Source organism: Oryzias melastigma, linkage group LG6, assembly GCF_002922805.2.
Source record: "Oryzias melastigma strain HK-1 linkage group LG6, ASM292280v2, whole genome shotgun sequence".
Classification (NCBI taxonomy): domain Eukaryota; kingdom Metazoa; phylum Chordata; class Actinopteri; order Beloniformes; family Adrianichthyidae; genus Oryzias; species Oryzias melastigma.
In genome coordinates, this window is record NC_050517.1 from 5039707 (window position 1) to 5053809 (window position 14103).

General features: G+C 40.2%; 1 protein-coding gene across 13 annotated transcripts in view; it reads right to left on the reverse strand.

Moving 5' to 3' along the window:
* Window positions 1–14103, reverse strand: part of cep290 (centrosomal protein 290) — an 81936-nt gene that overhangs the window by 2750 nt on the left and 65083 nt on the right. For 7 of the 13 annotated variants that reach the window (XM_036212195.1, XM_036212194.1, XM_036212198.1 and 4 more), the window contains 9 exons: window positions 12686–12809; window positions 9288–9422; window positions 7383–7469; window positions 5133–5297; window positions 4927–5049; window positions 4613–4785; window positions 4389–4530; window positions 3052–3125; window positions 2021–2100 (listed from right to left, as the gene is read on the reverse strand). In XM_036212195.1, the coding sequence (XP_036068088.1) occupies window positions 2021–2100; window positions 3052–3125; window positions 4389–4530; window positions 4613–4785; window positions 4927–5049; window positions 5133–5297; window positions 7383–7469; window positions 9288–9422; window positions 12686–12809 (1103 nt within the window). Of the gene's footprint in view, window positions 1–128; window positions 1143–1991; window positions 2101–3051; window positions 3137–4388; window positions 4531–4612; window positions 4786–4926; window positions 5050–5132; window positions 5298–7382; window positions 7470–9287; window positions 9423–12685; window positions 12810–14103 lie in introns of those variants that run through there. The other 6 variants (XM_036212199.1, XM_036212202.1, XR_004947996.1 and 3 more) reach the window with 5 other exon arrangements.

A 14103-nucleotide genomic window follows, 5' to 3' on the forward strand; every position in this document is an offset into this window, starting at 1 on the left:
TGAATGAAGTCTATACAGAGCTCCCTCTGAAGAAACACGTGAATAACCTGTTTGTAGAAGTCTTCCTTTTCTTTACTACATTTTATTTTATCTCTTCATTTTTATCTGATTTTAAGCTGCTTTTATGGTATGTAACTTATTAGTTTTTTAAACAACTATTTTTTTTTATATTTTTATTATGTGTCTGTCACTGTTTAAACTGTGTTGTGTGTATGGAGCAAGGACAGCCACCTAATTTCCAGAAGGATTAATAAAGTACCAGTGATGAGTCTAAACAAATTCTTGAGTTTATGGGTTTAAAAACAAAATCCTCCATTTAGAAATTGACACTAAACAGCATTTAAGAGTAACAGCTGTACTTGACTTGCTGCTGCTAAATCTATTATTCTCTGGGCTCACTGGCGCCCTCTGCCTCGTGGCATGAGTACTGCGGTGCGGCAGGCGGACTGTCTGCCTCACCTTGTGTGTTTTTAAAGCGCATTTTTAGTGGATAAAAAGACTAAATGAGTCACAAACTGGCATCGATGTAATCAGACAGATGGCAAGGGATTAGCAAATTAGGTCATTTTAAAATAAAGTGTCTTTTATGATGATGAAAGAATGAAACAATACAGAGCATGTGTCAGCTACAGTCAGTGTGTGCTGCGCCGGGGAGGCGGGGCTACAGCTGGCTCACCCAGCGCTGTTTGCTCTATTTGAACAGGAAAATATTCGCTGCTTTTTTTTTTTTTTTTTTTCACTGGAGAAACGTTGAAAACCCACACAGAAAAAAGGTAATCTTAGAAAAGACATGTCTAAAAGAATAAAATTTGGTTTTTATTTTTAGTTTTAAAAAGTACATTCATTTTATGTAATTCATGCATTTTTTAAGCTATATCTTGCTTATCCTCCTCCAACCGCACGTCACTGGAATGTAGGATCTTTGATTTGAAAATGGTCTGTATGTCTGCATGTGAACATGCTTTGCTGAATCTCTCTAAAAGCAGCCGTGTCAGCAGAACTCCTCCATGGGTTTGTGCTAGTGGGGAGCAGCAGTGACTGTTGGGTCAGCAGTCTTCTGGTCGCCTGAACCCGACTGAGGGGATTTACCTCACTTTATTGTCAACTCATACGGTTAAAGAGGCACTCTTCCAAATGTTCTCCTGATGAGAAAAACTTTATTTTAGGAGTATTTGATAGTATTGTTTTGGTTACTTGGTTGGCCAGTTGACCTGAACCAAGACAAGAACTTATGACAGAACAAAATGTCACACATTACACACAGACCGAAAAGCTGCACACATTCATGCTGAGGAGATTTAACAAAAGCAAAATGAGCCGTTTGTAAACATTTGATTTTCTGTATTATTAAATCAATTCACTGTAAATGAGAAGTGGACTGAGTATGTCACTCTCAAAAAATGGTTTACTTCCAGCTCCAACAACATCAAGTCAAGTCAGCTGCTATTTTTTCACACTGCGGACGCTGCCGTGTTGGAGCCAGGAGACGTCCGTACGGAGGGCTTGGTCAGCAACCAGCAGGCTCCACATACTTTTATTCTGATTGGCTATTTAATTGCTAGAGTAATTTAGAATAAAGGAAAAAATAAAAAAATAAATAAAAACGAAGATTATCAAGAAGATGTTAAAAACTGCATCAACCAATAGAATGACTGAGTAATAACTGTATTTCTCTATAGAAGTCTATGTGATTTTGACTTCTTGGAACCAGCAGGTACTTCCTGGTTGGGATGTGAGGGGGAGGAGTCCATCAGTCCAGTTCTCATTTACTGTCAATGGTATATGGACCCCTTTCAGTATTCTCAGACACTGAACTGTGGATTTTCATCAACTTTAAGCCATAACTTAATACACAGAAAATCATTCTTGTATTTTCGAATATACTGTATGTGATTAATCAGAAATATATCTTCATTCATGGATTTTTTTTTTCCTTTGTTTGATTAGGTTTTTACAATTACACATAGAAGTAAAGAGAGAAGTGTGAGTACCTGAAGTTTAGTAAAAAGTCTACTCTCACCTGGTCCGGATGGTTGAGCACCTCCACTTTTGACCTCTTGGCTTAACTTTCTGCTCGACTCCCCTTTCTGCGTCTCCAGTCTGCAGACAACAGAAACATCTCACTTTCTTTACATCAGGACTGCCAAACTCAATCACACAAGAGGCCAAAATCTAAAACACATCTTGTGTCGCGGGCTGAACACGATAAACATTTAGTGAGCATTCTAAAACTACATTTCTAAAGACTGTAACTTTTTAACACAATTATGAATAAGATACAGTATATAGCAATAATGCTAGTGTGAATGCTGTAAGCTGAATTTGGCTGCTGAAGATGCTAGTGCTTATAGATGAAGATGCTGAACCTGATAGCCAGCTAAAATATTAGCTAAATGCAAAATTAGCCTAAAAAAAACTAGGTTAGCCAAAACAGCTAGCATGAAGCTGAAAAAATAGATAAACTTCGAAATAGCCTAAAAAAAACTGAAAAGAGCCTCAATTAGCCAAAACAGCTATCATGTAAATATTAGCCTAACTCGAAAATAGTCTAAAAACTTTTTTTTAAAAAGACTAAATTAGCCGAAACAGCTAGCATGTAGCCGAAATATTAGCTAAACTCCAAAATATCCTAAAAAATCTTAGTAAATGCCAAAATAGTCCAAAAAGCTAGAAGGATGACAATTTTTAAAACTTTAAACCATAACTTTTTAACATAATTATGAATAATATAAAGGCAGGAATATTATTCCAGAATAAATCAACTTAAACCTTAAATAACTTTCAATATTTTACCTTCCATAAAAATATATTTTGTCAAAATTATACAAGTTAGAAATGAGCTTAAGATAACATCAGGTCATTAATAACAATAAAAATAAATGATCTGGAGGGCCGGATGCGGCCCCAGGGCCTTGACTCTGACACATGTTAGAGAGCTTGATAGTAACAATTTATATTTACTGAGTTAGGTAAACTTGATGGGGAAATAACTACAAAAAGTAAATTTTTTACCTGTGCTATGATTTATTTTTTGTTCATGGCGGAACATACCTGGCGGTCTGGGAGTCGGTGTGGACGTCTGCAGAACTCTTTGCAGTCACTGGAAACTTTCTGAATGTGTCAACCTGAAAAATGACTAAATTAAACAAATTTTTCCAAATATAAAAATATGCTTTTTGAATATAATTTTTCAGTTCCAGAGAACAAAACTCTATTCAGGAATGCATGTTTCTTTTGTAAATAGATTTTTTTCTGTTAAATCAGAGTTGAAACAACTTTTCAAGTCTCCTTTAGGCTGCATTGAAAGCCCTTCAGGAGTGTCGAACTCAATCACACGAGACAAAATCCAAAACACATCTACGGTCACTGGCTGAACAGTATGACCATTCATTGAACACTCTAAGAAACCTTCACGGTCACTTCTGATGTTTTCAGCTGCTTTTTTTCAGTTAGCCAAGATGGAGGGACAACAGCAAACGGATAAAGTCTAAAGAGCAGCTCCACGTCTCTCTTTAGGATCCCAGTTTACTGTTTTCATTGGAAGAAAGTTTGTTTAGCTTGCTCTTGTTTTTCAGTTAAGGTTGGCCAGTGAGGCCTTACTGTTAAAGCTTTCAAAGACAAATTGTATTTATTTATTCTTTCTAATGTGTATTACCGGTACCTTAAGGAATACAGAATCAAAACAAATAAATTATACTATATCCTTTATTTTCTCCTTTCATTTCATGACATGCAAAAAGTATTGTATTTGGCCCTCGTACTGGGATCACATTTAGATTTTGGCCCTTTAAGCAAAAAGTTTGAGCACTCCTGCCTTAGAGTTTATAAACAAACAGCTTCTTATACTATTTGCTCTGAGCTGTTGGTGATTTTTGTTTTCTGCCAAAAAACAGCTAAATGACAGAAATGATTGAATGTAATCCACTTTAACTGGTGCAGCCTTATGTTTTGACAGATTATATTAATTCCTTTGGTTGGTAATACTTACAGCCCTGACCCTGAACTAAAGCCATACCTCAAATCTGAAGGAGCATTCCAGCCCCCCCGAGAATGTGAGCTTAGCAGCAGTAAGGCTGTGTTTGATGTGTTCAGAAGATTAAACAGAGACTTGGCCGTTCCTGACTGTTGTTATTGAAGTAATCCTTTAAGCCAAGTTCAGACTTCATGATTTTGAGTTTGGTTGCATTATAGAACTATGATTACCACACAATACACTTGTCTTGTGATGGAGAATTTTCCAGTCACGGTGGGTTCATATCACAAAGGGTCGTGCACTCCAGGATTTTTAGCGTTTCCAGACTCCAGCTTGCCTCCAATCTTTGTCTTAGATGTAAAAATAATTTTTTTTTGTGTTGCGGAACTCCAGCCAAATCTTCATTTATCCCCACCTGATCCTCAAGTTGTCGAATGATTGCGTGAGCTTTTTCCTCGCGCTCCTTCCCGTCTCTCAGCTGCTGTTTGAGTTCAGAGAGGCTGGATGTCTTCTGGGAAAGCTCTTTCTCCAGCTCCTTCATCTTGTTCTCAAACATTCTGTACATTAATGTGAAGATTTATTACACCACTGATCTCGTCAGCAGCTGCAGACATCACTCTTATGTTCCTCATTGCTTACCTGGTTACAACAGAGGTCTTTGAGCTCTTGCGGTCTGCCGCGGCCTCAGTCAAAGGTTTGGACAGAGCTGCCTGCAGCCTTTCCTTGGTCTCTTCCAGCTCCGTCTCAAGAGCTTCCTTGGTCACCTCTAGACTTGTCTTTTCCACACGAAGCTTCTCTGCAGCTTCCACTTCCTGTCACAACATCAGCACAAACAAAGTTTGCTGAGACAAGGTCATTTGGTTAGTTTCAGAAATGCTTTTAGGAATGTTTCATGTAAACTCCAGCTCTGATACTCATCGCAAACCTTCAGAAAATGTGGTAAATGTAGCTACCTGTTTAATATCCTTTCGTAGCCGCTCATTTTCCATCACTATCTTCTCCAGACCTTTGACCTTTGATTCAAGTTTTGAGCTCAGCTCTGCTTCACCTTGACGCTTCAGAGTCTCATAGTCACTCTGGAAGAGAACCACAGCGATGGGAATCTTCAGAGACGGACTCACACAGCAGGTCAAAGCACAGATAAGACAAAGCTGACAACCTTCAGCTTCTCCTTCTCCTTCTCCAGAGCAGCTACTTTGTCTCGAGTTGCAGCACCGCTGGACTTCTTTAGTGCCTCATTTTCCTTCTCCACCCGCTCCACCACCTTCTTCATCAATCCTATGGTCTTCTCCAGTTCAGGCACAGTTTTTCCACTCTGACCAGCCTGGTGGAGAACACACCGCAAATCATTTTGGGAATCGGTCGGTGATACATACAGTGGGGATCGAAAGTTTGGGCCCCCCAGGTAAAATGTTATATTAGTGTGCATAAAGAAGACAAGGAAATGTGGAAAAATCCTCTTAAGATATACGATAACAGATGAGACATTCTTTTAACATGTAAAATATATATATATATATTTCCATCATTTACTCTTTGAAAACAACACAAAACAAAATAATGGTGTGTGCAGACGTTTGGGCACCCGGCAGAGTTAGTACTGGGTAAGAATCACAGTATTAAAGGATTTTTGTATCTCTCAGTTCTTGTTTGAGGAATCTTCATCCATTCTTCTTTACAGAAGTCTTCCAGTTCTCTGAGTCTTCTGGGATGTCTGTTCCTCTGTTCAGGTCTATCCATAGATTTTCAATGATTGAGAAGTTCACTGAATAAACTTCAGTTTCTGCCTCTAAAGTGTGTTTAGGATCATAATCATTTGGAGAAGACATCCTCTCTTCAGCTTTTTCACCGATTACATCAAGTTAGTGTCCAGAATCTGCAGAAATGTTGTGGAATCCGTTCTTCCTTCTGCTGGTGAAATGTTTCCTGATACAAGCCCACAGCATGATTGATCCACCCCCATGCTTAACAGCTGAACAGGGGTTCTGTTCATCAAACTCTGGACCCTTCCTTCTTCAAATGGACCTTTGCTCAATGTGGTTCCATGTGAACCGGCTCGGTCCACAGAACTTGTTTCCAAAATGCATCCGGCTGGGTTCTATGTTCATTTGTGAACTTCAGACGTTGAACTTTGAGGTTTTCTTCTGATGACTCTTCCATATTTGTACTAGTATCTCATGACAGTAGAGCAATGCAGAACAACTCCAGAGTCTGCAGGTTCTGGAGGATCCTTCAGTCAAACGTGGATTTGGACTTCTCACAATCCTGCAGCTGATCTGTCTGAGACTTTTCTTGATCTTCCAGATTTGCTTTAACTTCCACTCTTCCTGTTGACTGTCATCTCTTACTTACATTCTGAACAGAGGATACTGGAGTCTTAACACGCTTTGGTATCTTCTTACAGCCTTCTCCTGCTTTGTGAGCATCAACTATTTACAGTTTCCGTGTTCTAGACAACTGCTGGAAGAACCCACGATGCTGATTGGTGGAGCAAGGTCACATGACTCAGATTATTGAAAACCTTGGAGATTTGAATCATGTCTTTGCAAACGATGATTGTGAACAATCCATGACACTACTGGTGATTTTCAGATGAGTTGCACCTCGCCTGGATCGTCGGCGAGACCAGGCGGCTGCAGGCGGGGACGGGGAAAGACGGCTGAGATAAAGGTGAAGGGTGGGACTGTATGAGAACAGGGGGCATGTTCTTAACATTCAGTTGAATTTCAGTATGTCTCTCCCCCTTAGTATAGTCTGTGCTATTATACATTTTATATTATTTTTTTTACATCTTTCAGGATACAGATACAAAATAGCCACTGGATGAATTTTGCTTGCACTCTCCCACTGCCTTGAGTGTTCAAACTGGAAAAGGGCGGGGCTTCTTCTTCGTTTTCTTCTGTTTACTAGCACATGTCCGCCACCTGCAGCTGGAAGAGTCTTGGTGCGAAATGTCAAAGTGGAACAAATCTGGTGACTCTTTGCTCCAGGTTTTTTCCTTCACAGCTTTATTCCGATAGTCTTGGTGTCGCAGAGTTCTGGCCGGGCACAAACTGCAACTTTGAATTTCTCCTCCATGATCAATTCTCAAACTGTTGGCTCCTCAGTAAATTAAAGGGGGTGTCATCCATACGTCACCACCAAATTGGAGTCCCTGATTGATCAAAGTTCAACTGATTGAACTTCCAACATTTATTCAATGGCCACACATTTTGTGTCAGAAAACAGTTTAGAGAACTCGCGTAGCTTCGTGTAAATGTGAGCGCTTTGAATGCAGACGCCTGTAACGAGCATTTACATGTTTACAAGACATTCTCATTAGAAGTGGCTGCTTGAATGTGCATTGCTGAGATCGCTGTGATCGTAGCTTCATGATAACGTGTGAAAAAAAGAGATGAACTGAACTAACCCCACGTATGTGAGCCAGCTTCTTCTCGGATTTGCTCTTGTCCTTTTTCAGCGCGCTGCACATTTCTTTCAGGTCTGCCACTTGATTCTGTGGAGAAACAGAGAAAATCTGTACACTCAGAGGAAAAAACTGCCCTGCACAAACTTGCACAAAAGCAGAGAAACATATATGTAGTTCTGTTTCCAGGTGCATGGACTCCTGCTGGCTGTTTGACATCACTATAAACTAAAAATGATTTCTAAAATAGTAAAGTAACCTGGAAAATACTGTTGACAAATGTCTTGAATTGATTGCTGATCAACAACTGAGTGGAGTTTGCTGTTCTGGAGCATTCATGTGTTTAACACTTCAGAGAGAGAAGCAGACATCTCCATCCATGTTAGAGAAGAGACTGTTATTCTACATCAATGCGGAAAAGAGGATGAAGACCATCAACTCCTCCTCATCCTCATTTATTCCAAGAAAGAATGTACATAAGTGGAAAATGGTAGAGTATAATCAAGCCATTAGGTTTCAGACTGGAGGCAGTATGGTGGTGGTGGTGGGGTGATAAAGGGGTGAGGATTTCTCCATCACAAAATGCAGCCAGTTGTCAGGTGACTGAGTTCACCATGACCACACGGAGAAGCAAACAGAGCAGGCTCTGTTAGCGGTACTATTTTCATCTAGAAGAAAATGGGCCGTTGGTCTGACAACCCCGGCTGCTTGACTGGAATTGATAATTTAATAACAAAATGAGCTCAAACTCAGCAAAAGATGTAAGAATAAATCTGAAATATGACAAAAATGAAGATCAATTGAAGCCTCAAAGTGACTGAAATGGAGAAGATTTTAAGAACCTACAGTTGGGTAAAGATTTATACTTAAAAAAAGCCCAACAACCTCAGTGAGCTAAAACAACAGTTTGGTAATAAAATAAAACATGCGGCCTGGTGCGTTGTTATTATTAATGCATAAACTTCTACTTTGTGCTACAACAGACCAGATTGTTTTTCCTCTTCTGGTTTTATAGTATTTTCTCATTCCTTATTAAGTTTACAGAGATGCTTTTGTGTTTGTAAAATTAAACTTTAAATTACGCTGTAACTTCCATTATTGTGAGTGAAGACAGGCGTTTCTGAACAAGCTGTAAAATCTAACAAAGAGGAAGTGAGTGACAGCAACATTTCATCCATGAGGGCAGATGCACTTGTGAATTTATGGCAAGAAGTGACCCCTGACCATGACCCTAAAGAAAAGCCCAGTGATGGAATAAAAAAAAAAAGACAATAAAAAAAATCCACTGGATGTTTTGGCTGAAGACATGACAGTCATTAGAGACAGCAGAAACTACTAACGGAGCTGCTGGAAGCAGTCAGGAAGCTCAAACAAGACAAGACTGAAAGAACTCCAGGCATGAGTGGAGGACTTAGAGCAACAGTCAAGAATCAATGACCTGGTAATCTACGGACTAAAGATCAAATGGGCACGCAGCGACCGCAGCCCAGCCGGCCAAGTGGGCCCCATGTGGTTAAAAAGTGGACCTTGAATGGGTTTGTCCTCAGTTTCTGTGGTACAGAGGAGCTCGCTAACTCGCTACACAGTCCATGTCCATATTGGTATATATATATATATACATACACACATACATACATAAATGGCATCAATTCTTACCAGATACAAATTTCAACACATAACAGTAATCAGCTTGTAAATCTAGAAACATTTTTACAACAAGCCAGTTTCGTTTTTTTGAAAACTGATATTTAAATATTTTCTGCTATTTCTTGTCAGCAAAGAACTGTTTTATCTAGGATATGTACTTTTGTCTTGTAAGTAGGGAACAAAGCTGTTAATCAACATTTTCACCAATTCGGCATCAGTTAAAGTGAAGTTCAAAGAAACATTTATTTTGGCTACACGTACCTTGAGTCTGGGTAGGTCCATGTTGGCCTGCTCCAGCTGGAAGCGCAGCTCCAGGTTTTCAGAGGCCAGTCTGAGGTTTTCCTTTGAAAGGTCGTGGTCTCTCTGCGATGGAGTGCCTGTACCTCGTCCTGAAGTCTGAAGATCAGGAGAAAGAGTTCCGGTAAACCACATCTGCTGCAAAGGGAGAGCGCACAGAAGTCTAGCTTTTGGGGATCATGGAGCGGCTAAGATGCAGTACGGATGCTGCGTGGTGGAGACTAACACCCACAATTCAAGCTGCTTCACCAGAGAGGAGTTCAGGAACACCATTACACTACTACCACTTCAGCAGGGGGACTACAGAAGCATCTGGAGATCAACTTTCCTGCTTTGGTGTTTGGTGAGCCTTTTGTCTACTGAAATGGTCCTGTTTTTGTCTGTGGAGCGTCCTGCCACTCTCCACACCTGCCTCAGCAGCGCAGGACTGCTCCTGAGTCTCTTCTTCTCCCAGCCTCTGTCCTCTGCCTTCCTCCCCCTCTCCTGCAGCAGTCTGGAGCTCATCACTGTGTGGAGTCTTTGTCCTGCCTCCAGCATCAGCATCATCCTCTCTACCATCTGGCTCACAAACATCTTCTTTAGTCTCAGTTTGACACATTTCTTGGCCTGTAGTAACCTCTAGAGCAGACGTTCCAGCTGATGCCGGCCTCTCAGATGGATCCACAGGCTCAGGCTCAATTTTTGTTGCTGTTGGGGGTTCTTCTTGTTCTAGAGGCACAGCAACTTCAGAGCCATCTGGCATGCGTTCTGTTCTTTCTAAAGTATTTGCTCCAGTCTTCCTCTCTGCTTCCTCAACACAATCTGCATCTGCCTCTGTGCTCACATCCGTTTTATCAGCTGCTGAGTTTCCTGTCCCGTCGGGGCTTAAATTGTCCCTCTCAGCACAGTCGTCCTTTCCACCTCCAATGATGGTTTGAGTTCCTGTCTCTGCCAAGTTTGACTTTGGCGCCCTCTGTTGATCACGAGCGTCCACAACAGTGTCAGGGCTACCAGAGCAGCTACAGGCTTCAGAGAGCTGGGTTACAACGTTCCCTTCATTCAAGCCATCCTTAACATCAAATGTGACTGAAGAAATCTCTCTTAAAGCCCGTTTGGATGTGCTCATCCCCTTTAGGGACCATCAGTCAGGGAAGATTTAACCAAGGATGAGGAGGAAAGGAAACAGAAACAAAGAATAGTGTGTTAAACATAATTTAACAGGCCACTGCGAGCATAACACAGAAAAGAAAAATGATACAGTCATCTATGTCTGCAGCCTAAGCACTGTTTTCTATAAAATAGGGTAATACAATCTCAATATATAAATTCACAACATTGAATATATTATTAAAATCCCACTCCAATCATCTTTTGATCTATTTTCAAATCCTTCTCATTGATCTTTTAATTATGATTATGTTGTTTTCAGCCAAAATCAACAAACACGTGTCATTTTCTAGGACATCGTTTCTGCAGAGCGGCAGGATTTCATTAGAAATTCACCTCAGAGTTGGAGCATGGCAACCGTTCCCCTCCCATCACCCATAAACAAGAACAGTTCACACTCTCTCCTGCGAGCTTACAGCTCCTCACACCCCCAACCAACCATTACTGGTGCAGCAAAAATGGCAGCAACATTTGGAGCTTTCCAGCCGTATAGTTCTGATCCAGATTCCAGCTCAGACGAGGAAAACAAAGACGTTCATGGATCTATTTGTCTTTAAGTGGATGCTTCAGAATGTGGCCTGTGGCCTTCCCAGCAAATTGTCTACCTAACAAATACGATCTTTTACAAATTGCATTTTTCTCTAATCCTGGTTCACAACAATTTGTCCTCCATCAGAAAAATGCCTCAAGAACATGTTAAAAACACCAAAAACATCATTTTCATCAGAGTGAGTCTTTAGAAACATTGATATGTTTATACTTTTATCGTTATATTTAGAATTTTCATTCCATTAATTTAAATCCCCAAAAACCTCTTTTTGATTAACCAAAATAATGTGTATTGTTAATGCTGCCGTAAATGATGAATAATCTGTCCATTATCAGAATGTAATTCTTTATTGTACGTACAAATGCTGTCTTCTTCTTGTTTTTCAGATTTTTATTCAACTAGATTTCCACAGTGCAGTTAGGAGTTTGATAACTATTATGATGGTATTTTTATTTGTTGGCTGTTGATCATCTGCGGTTCCTGATCACAGAGGAAGAGGGGGATCCCACATAAACAGAGGGGCTGCAGAGCCGAGGTCACATCTCTGAGAAATTACACAGAGTGTTAGTAAGTATCAGAAGGACTGGCAGCTCCGATGAGCAGGCTCACTGCCTAATGTCTGGGAGTGTTTAACAAGGGAACTGTGGGTCAGATTGCTCCAGTCGGGGAATTATGTAACTGTCTTAACCATCTAGAGTCAAAAACACAAGCTGGAAATAATGACGAGTATCCATTCATTCTCTGCTATTTATGACCTACAGAGCAGCTACACATTTTTGAATACAAACTTTATGAAGCTGTAAACTCCTCCTCTTCTGTTAGTGTCCATCCCTTCATCTGTGCTAATCGCTGCTTCATCTACATGTACACAGTCCGGTTTTGTTTTGAGCTTTGATCGTTGATCCAAGATTCCCACTGTTTCTGCTAAATAAAGTTCCTTTTCAATTAACATAATAAACCTGTGTTACGTAACTTTTAATCTTCTGGAGGAACTCTTATTTGATTTTTTTTTTAAGTCGGTCAAATGGAATTTGAGGGATTAACAAGCCCCCATTGCAGCCAGAAGGGGTCAGTTTAACAAGCACCAGAAAGAACTCTGTTGCTTTAGCTCTCAAAACTCTTTGCTCAACGCTCATGTTCAAGCTTTACAGCAGGCATGACTGCTGAGCTAACATTTATCCACGGATGTCATGACACTCACACAGTCCTGTTAGAATGTGAGTCATGGCAGAAGCAGTACAAAGACGGAGCCTTGGGTCATTTTTAGCATGTGTTCAGGTTTTGTGTTTACAGTTATGCTGCAGAAATGATCAAATTATTCTGGTAACATTGTGTACCTTGACATGGTTTATACTTGTAAACATGCTTGGTCTGGTGGTTGCTGGCAGCCAGTTAGTAAGCAGGAGCTCCTGAACTTCACGGGCGGCTCAGACTGTTGCAGGAATTTACAACGGTTACACTGAGGACAGAAGTGGCTTTTTCATGTTTGGATTTATTAAGTAAGATTTGCAACTATGTAAACATCTGCATGAAATGCAGGGTTTTCAGTGACAAAGACGTTCAGTTCATTGTTTTTAAATCCAGAGACGGGGCTGAAAAGATTGCACACAGTTTCCCGCTGTAAAAGTAGTGATTTGATCTTGTGGAATTAGCGTCAGTCACTCACAGAGGGCCGTGATGGAGACTCTTTGGTTATCTGGGCTTCTAAGGCGTGGACTCTGTCCTGCAGGATGTTGTTCCTCAGCATCAGGCTCTCCATGGCGTCGTCACGGGGTACAGCCTGGTGCTGTCTGTGTGGTCAAAAGGAAAGAAAGAGGAGTCCTGCTCTGTTACATAACTTCCAGTAATCCCATAATACGCCACAGCGCACTGTGAGTGATGACTTCTTTCATAACGGGTATTTGGCTACAGACAGTTACCAGTTTGAATGCCAATTCTCTGACATTCCAACATAAGTTGGCATCAGGTACATTCATCATCAGGGCTGGAGGGGACAATTACAGGATGTTTTCACTTATGAATTCATATTGACTCTGCCAAACCTACTTGTGTAACTGAGGAACGAGGGCTGAAGTGTGTGTTTGTGTGTGTGTGTTTCCATTCCGACCATTCCGTTTGAAAAAAGACAAACTGAAACTTTCAGGCCAGATGTTTGCAGATATAAAAAACAGATCATATTATATTTTACTAGAGTTAGCATCAAATTTAGCCAAAATGGTGATAGCTTGTTTTGGATATTTTCTTTGTCCAGATCAGGGATAGGCAACTCGGGGGCCACGTTCCTACATGTTTTCCAACATACTCCGTGGCTGGACACACCTGAACCAGGTAATCAGTCATGAGCACTGCAGATATCTGTAAATCATGCAGACATAGTGGTCCTTGAGGCCTGGAGTTGCCTATCCCCGATCCAGATCCTGATGATGCGAACCACAAATACCACAAATGGTCCATTCGTGGTGATTAAGGAAAGGAAAGTAGCTAATCAGTTTCTAAAAAAAACTCTTAGCAGATCAATACATTAAGAAATCAACCTAAAAATATCAGATATTTATGTTGTGTTTGAAAAGGTTTGTTTCTCTAACACTTTAACTCATTTAGGTCAGTGAATGCCATTCAAAACCAAGGAAATCAAAGTCTACAAACTTTTTCGGTACCTAAAAGAAGCCGAAAAAGAAAAAAAAATCTGAAATGAAAATGGTGTGTTTTCTTAATTGGGTGAGATTTGCAAACATTATTGAGTGTTAACCTGTAGATCTGTGTTCAGTTTGAAGAACCAGAAGAACTGTCGTTGTGGATTTTGGCTGACCACAATAAGAAGTGGGGACATTTGATGAGTTTGTTACATTTCAAAGCAGAATAAAACAATATAACCTCTACATTTTTTAATTTTCTGTTAGACAGTTAGAAGGAGGAAATGTTTATATTCACATGATTGTACAACACAATATGTAATAGAAAATGTGTGGATGTGATCTATGTACAAGAGATCAAAATACCCCCCCAAAAAAGTCAACTCAAAATCCAGTAACTTTTTAAATTATGTTTAAATTCTATTTCTCTTATTTTAATTAGGATTTTTAG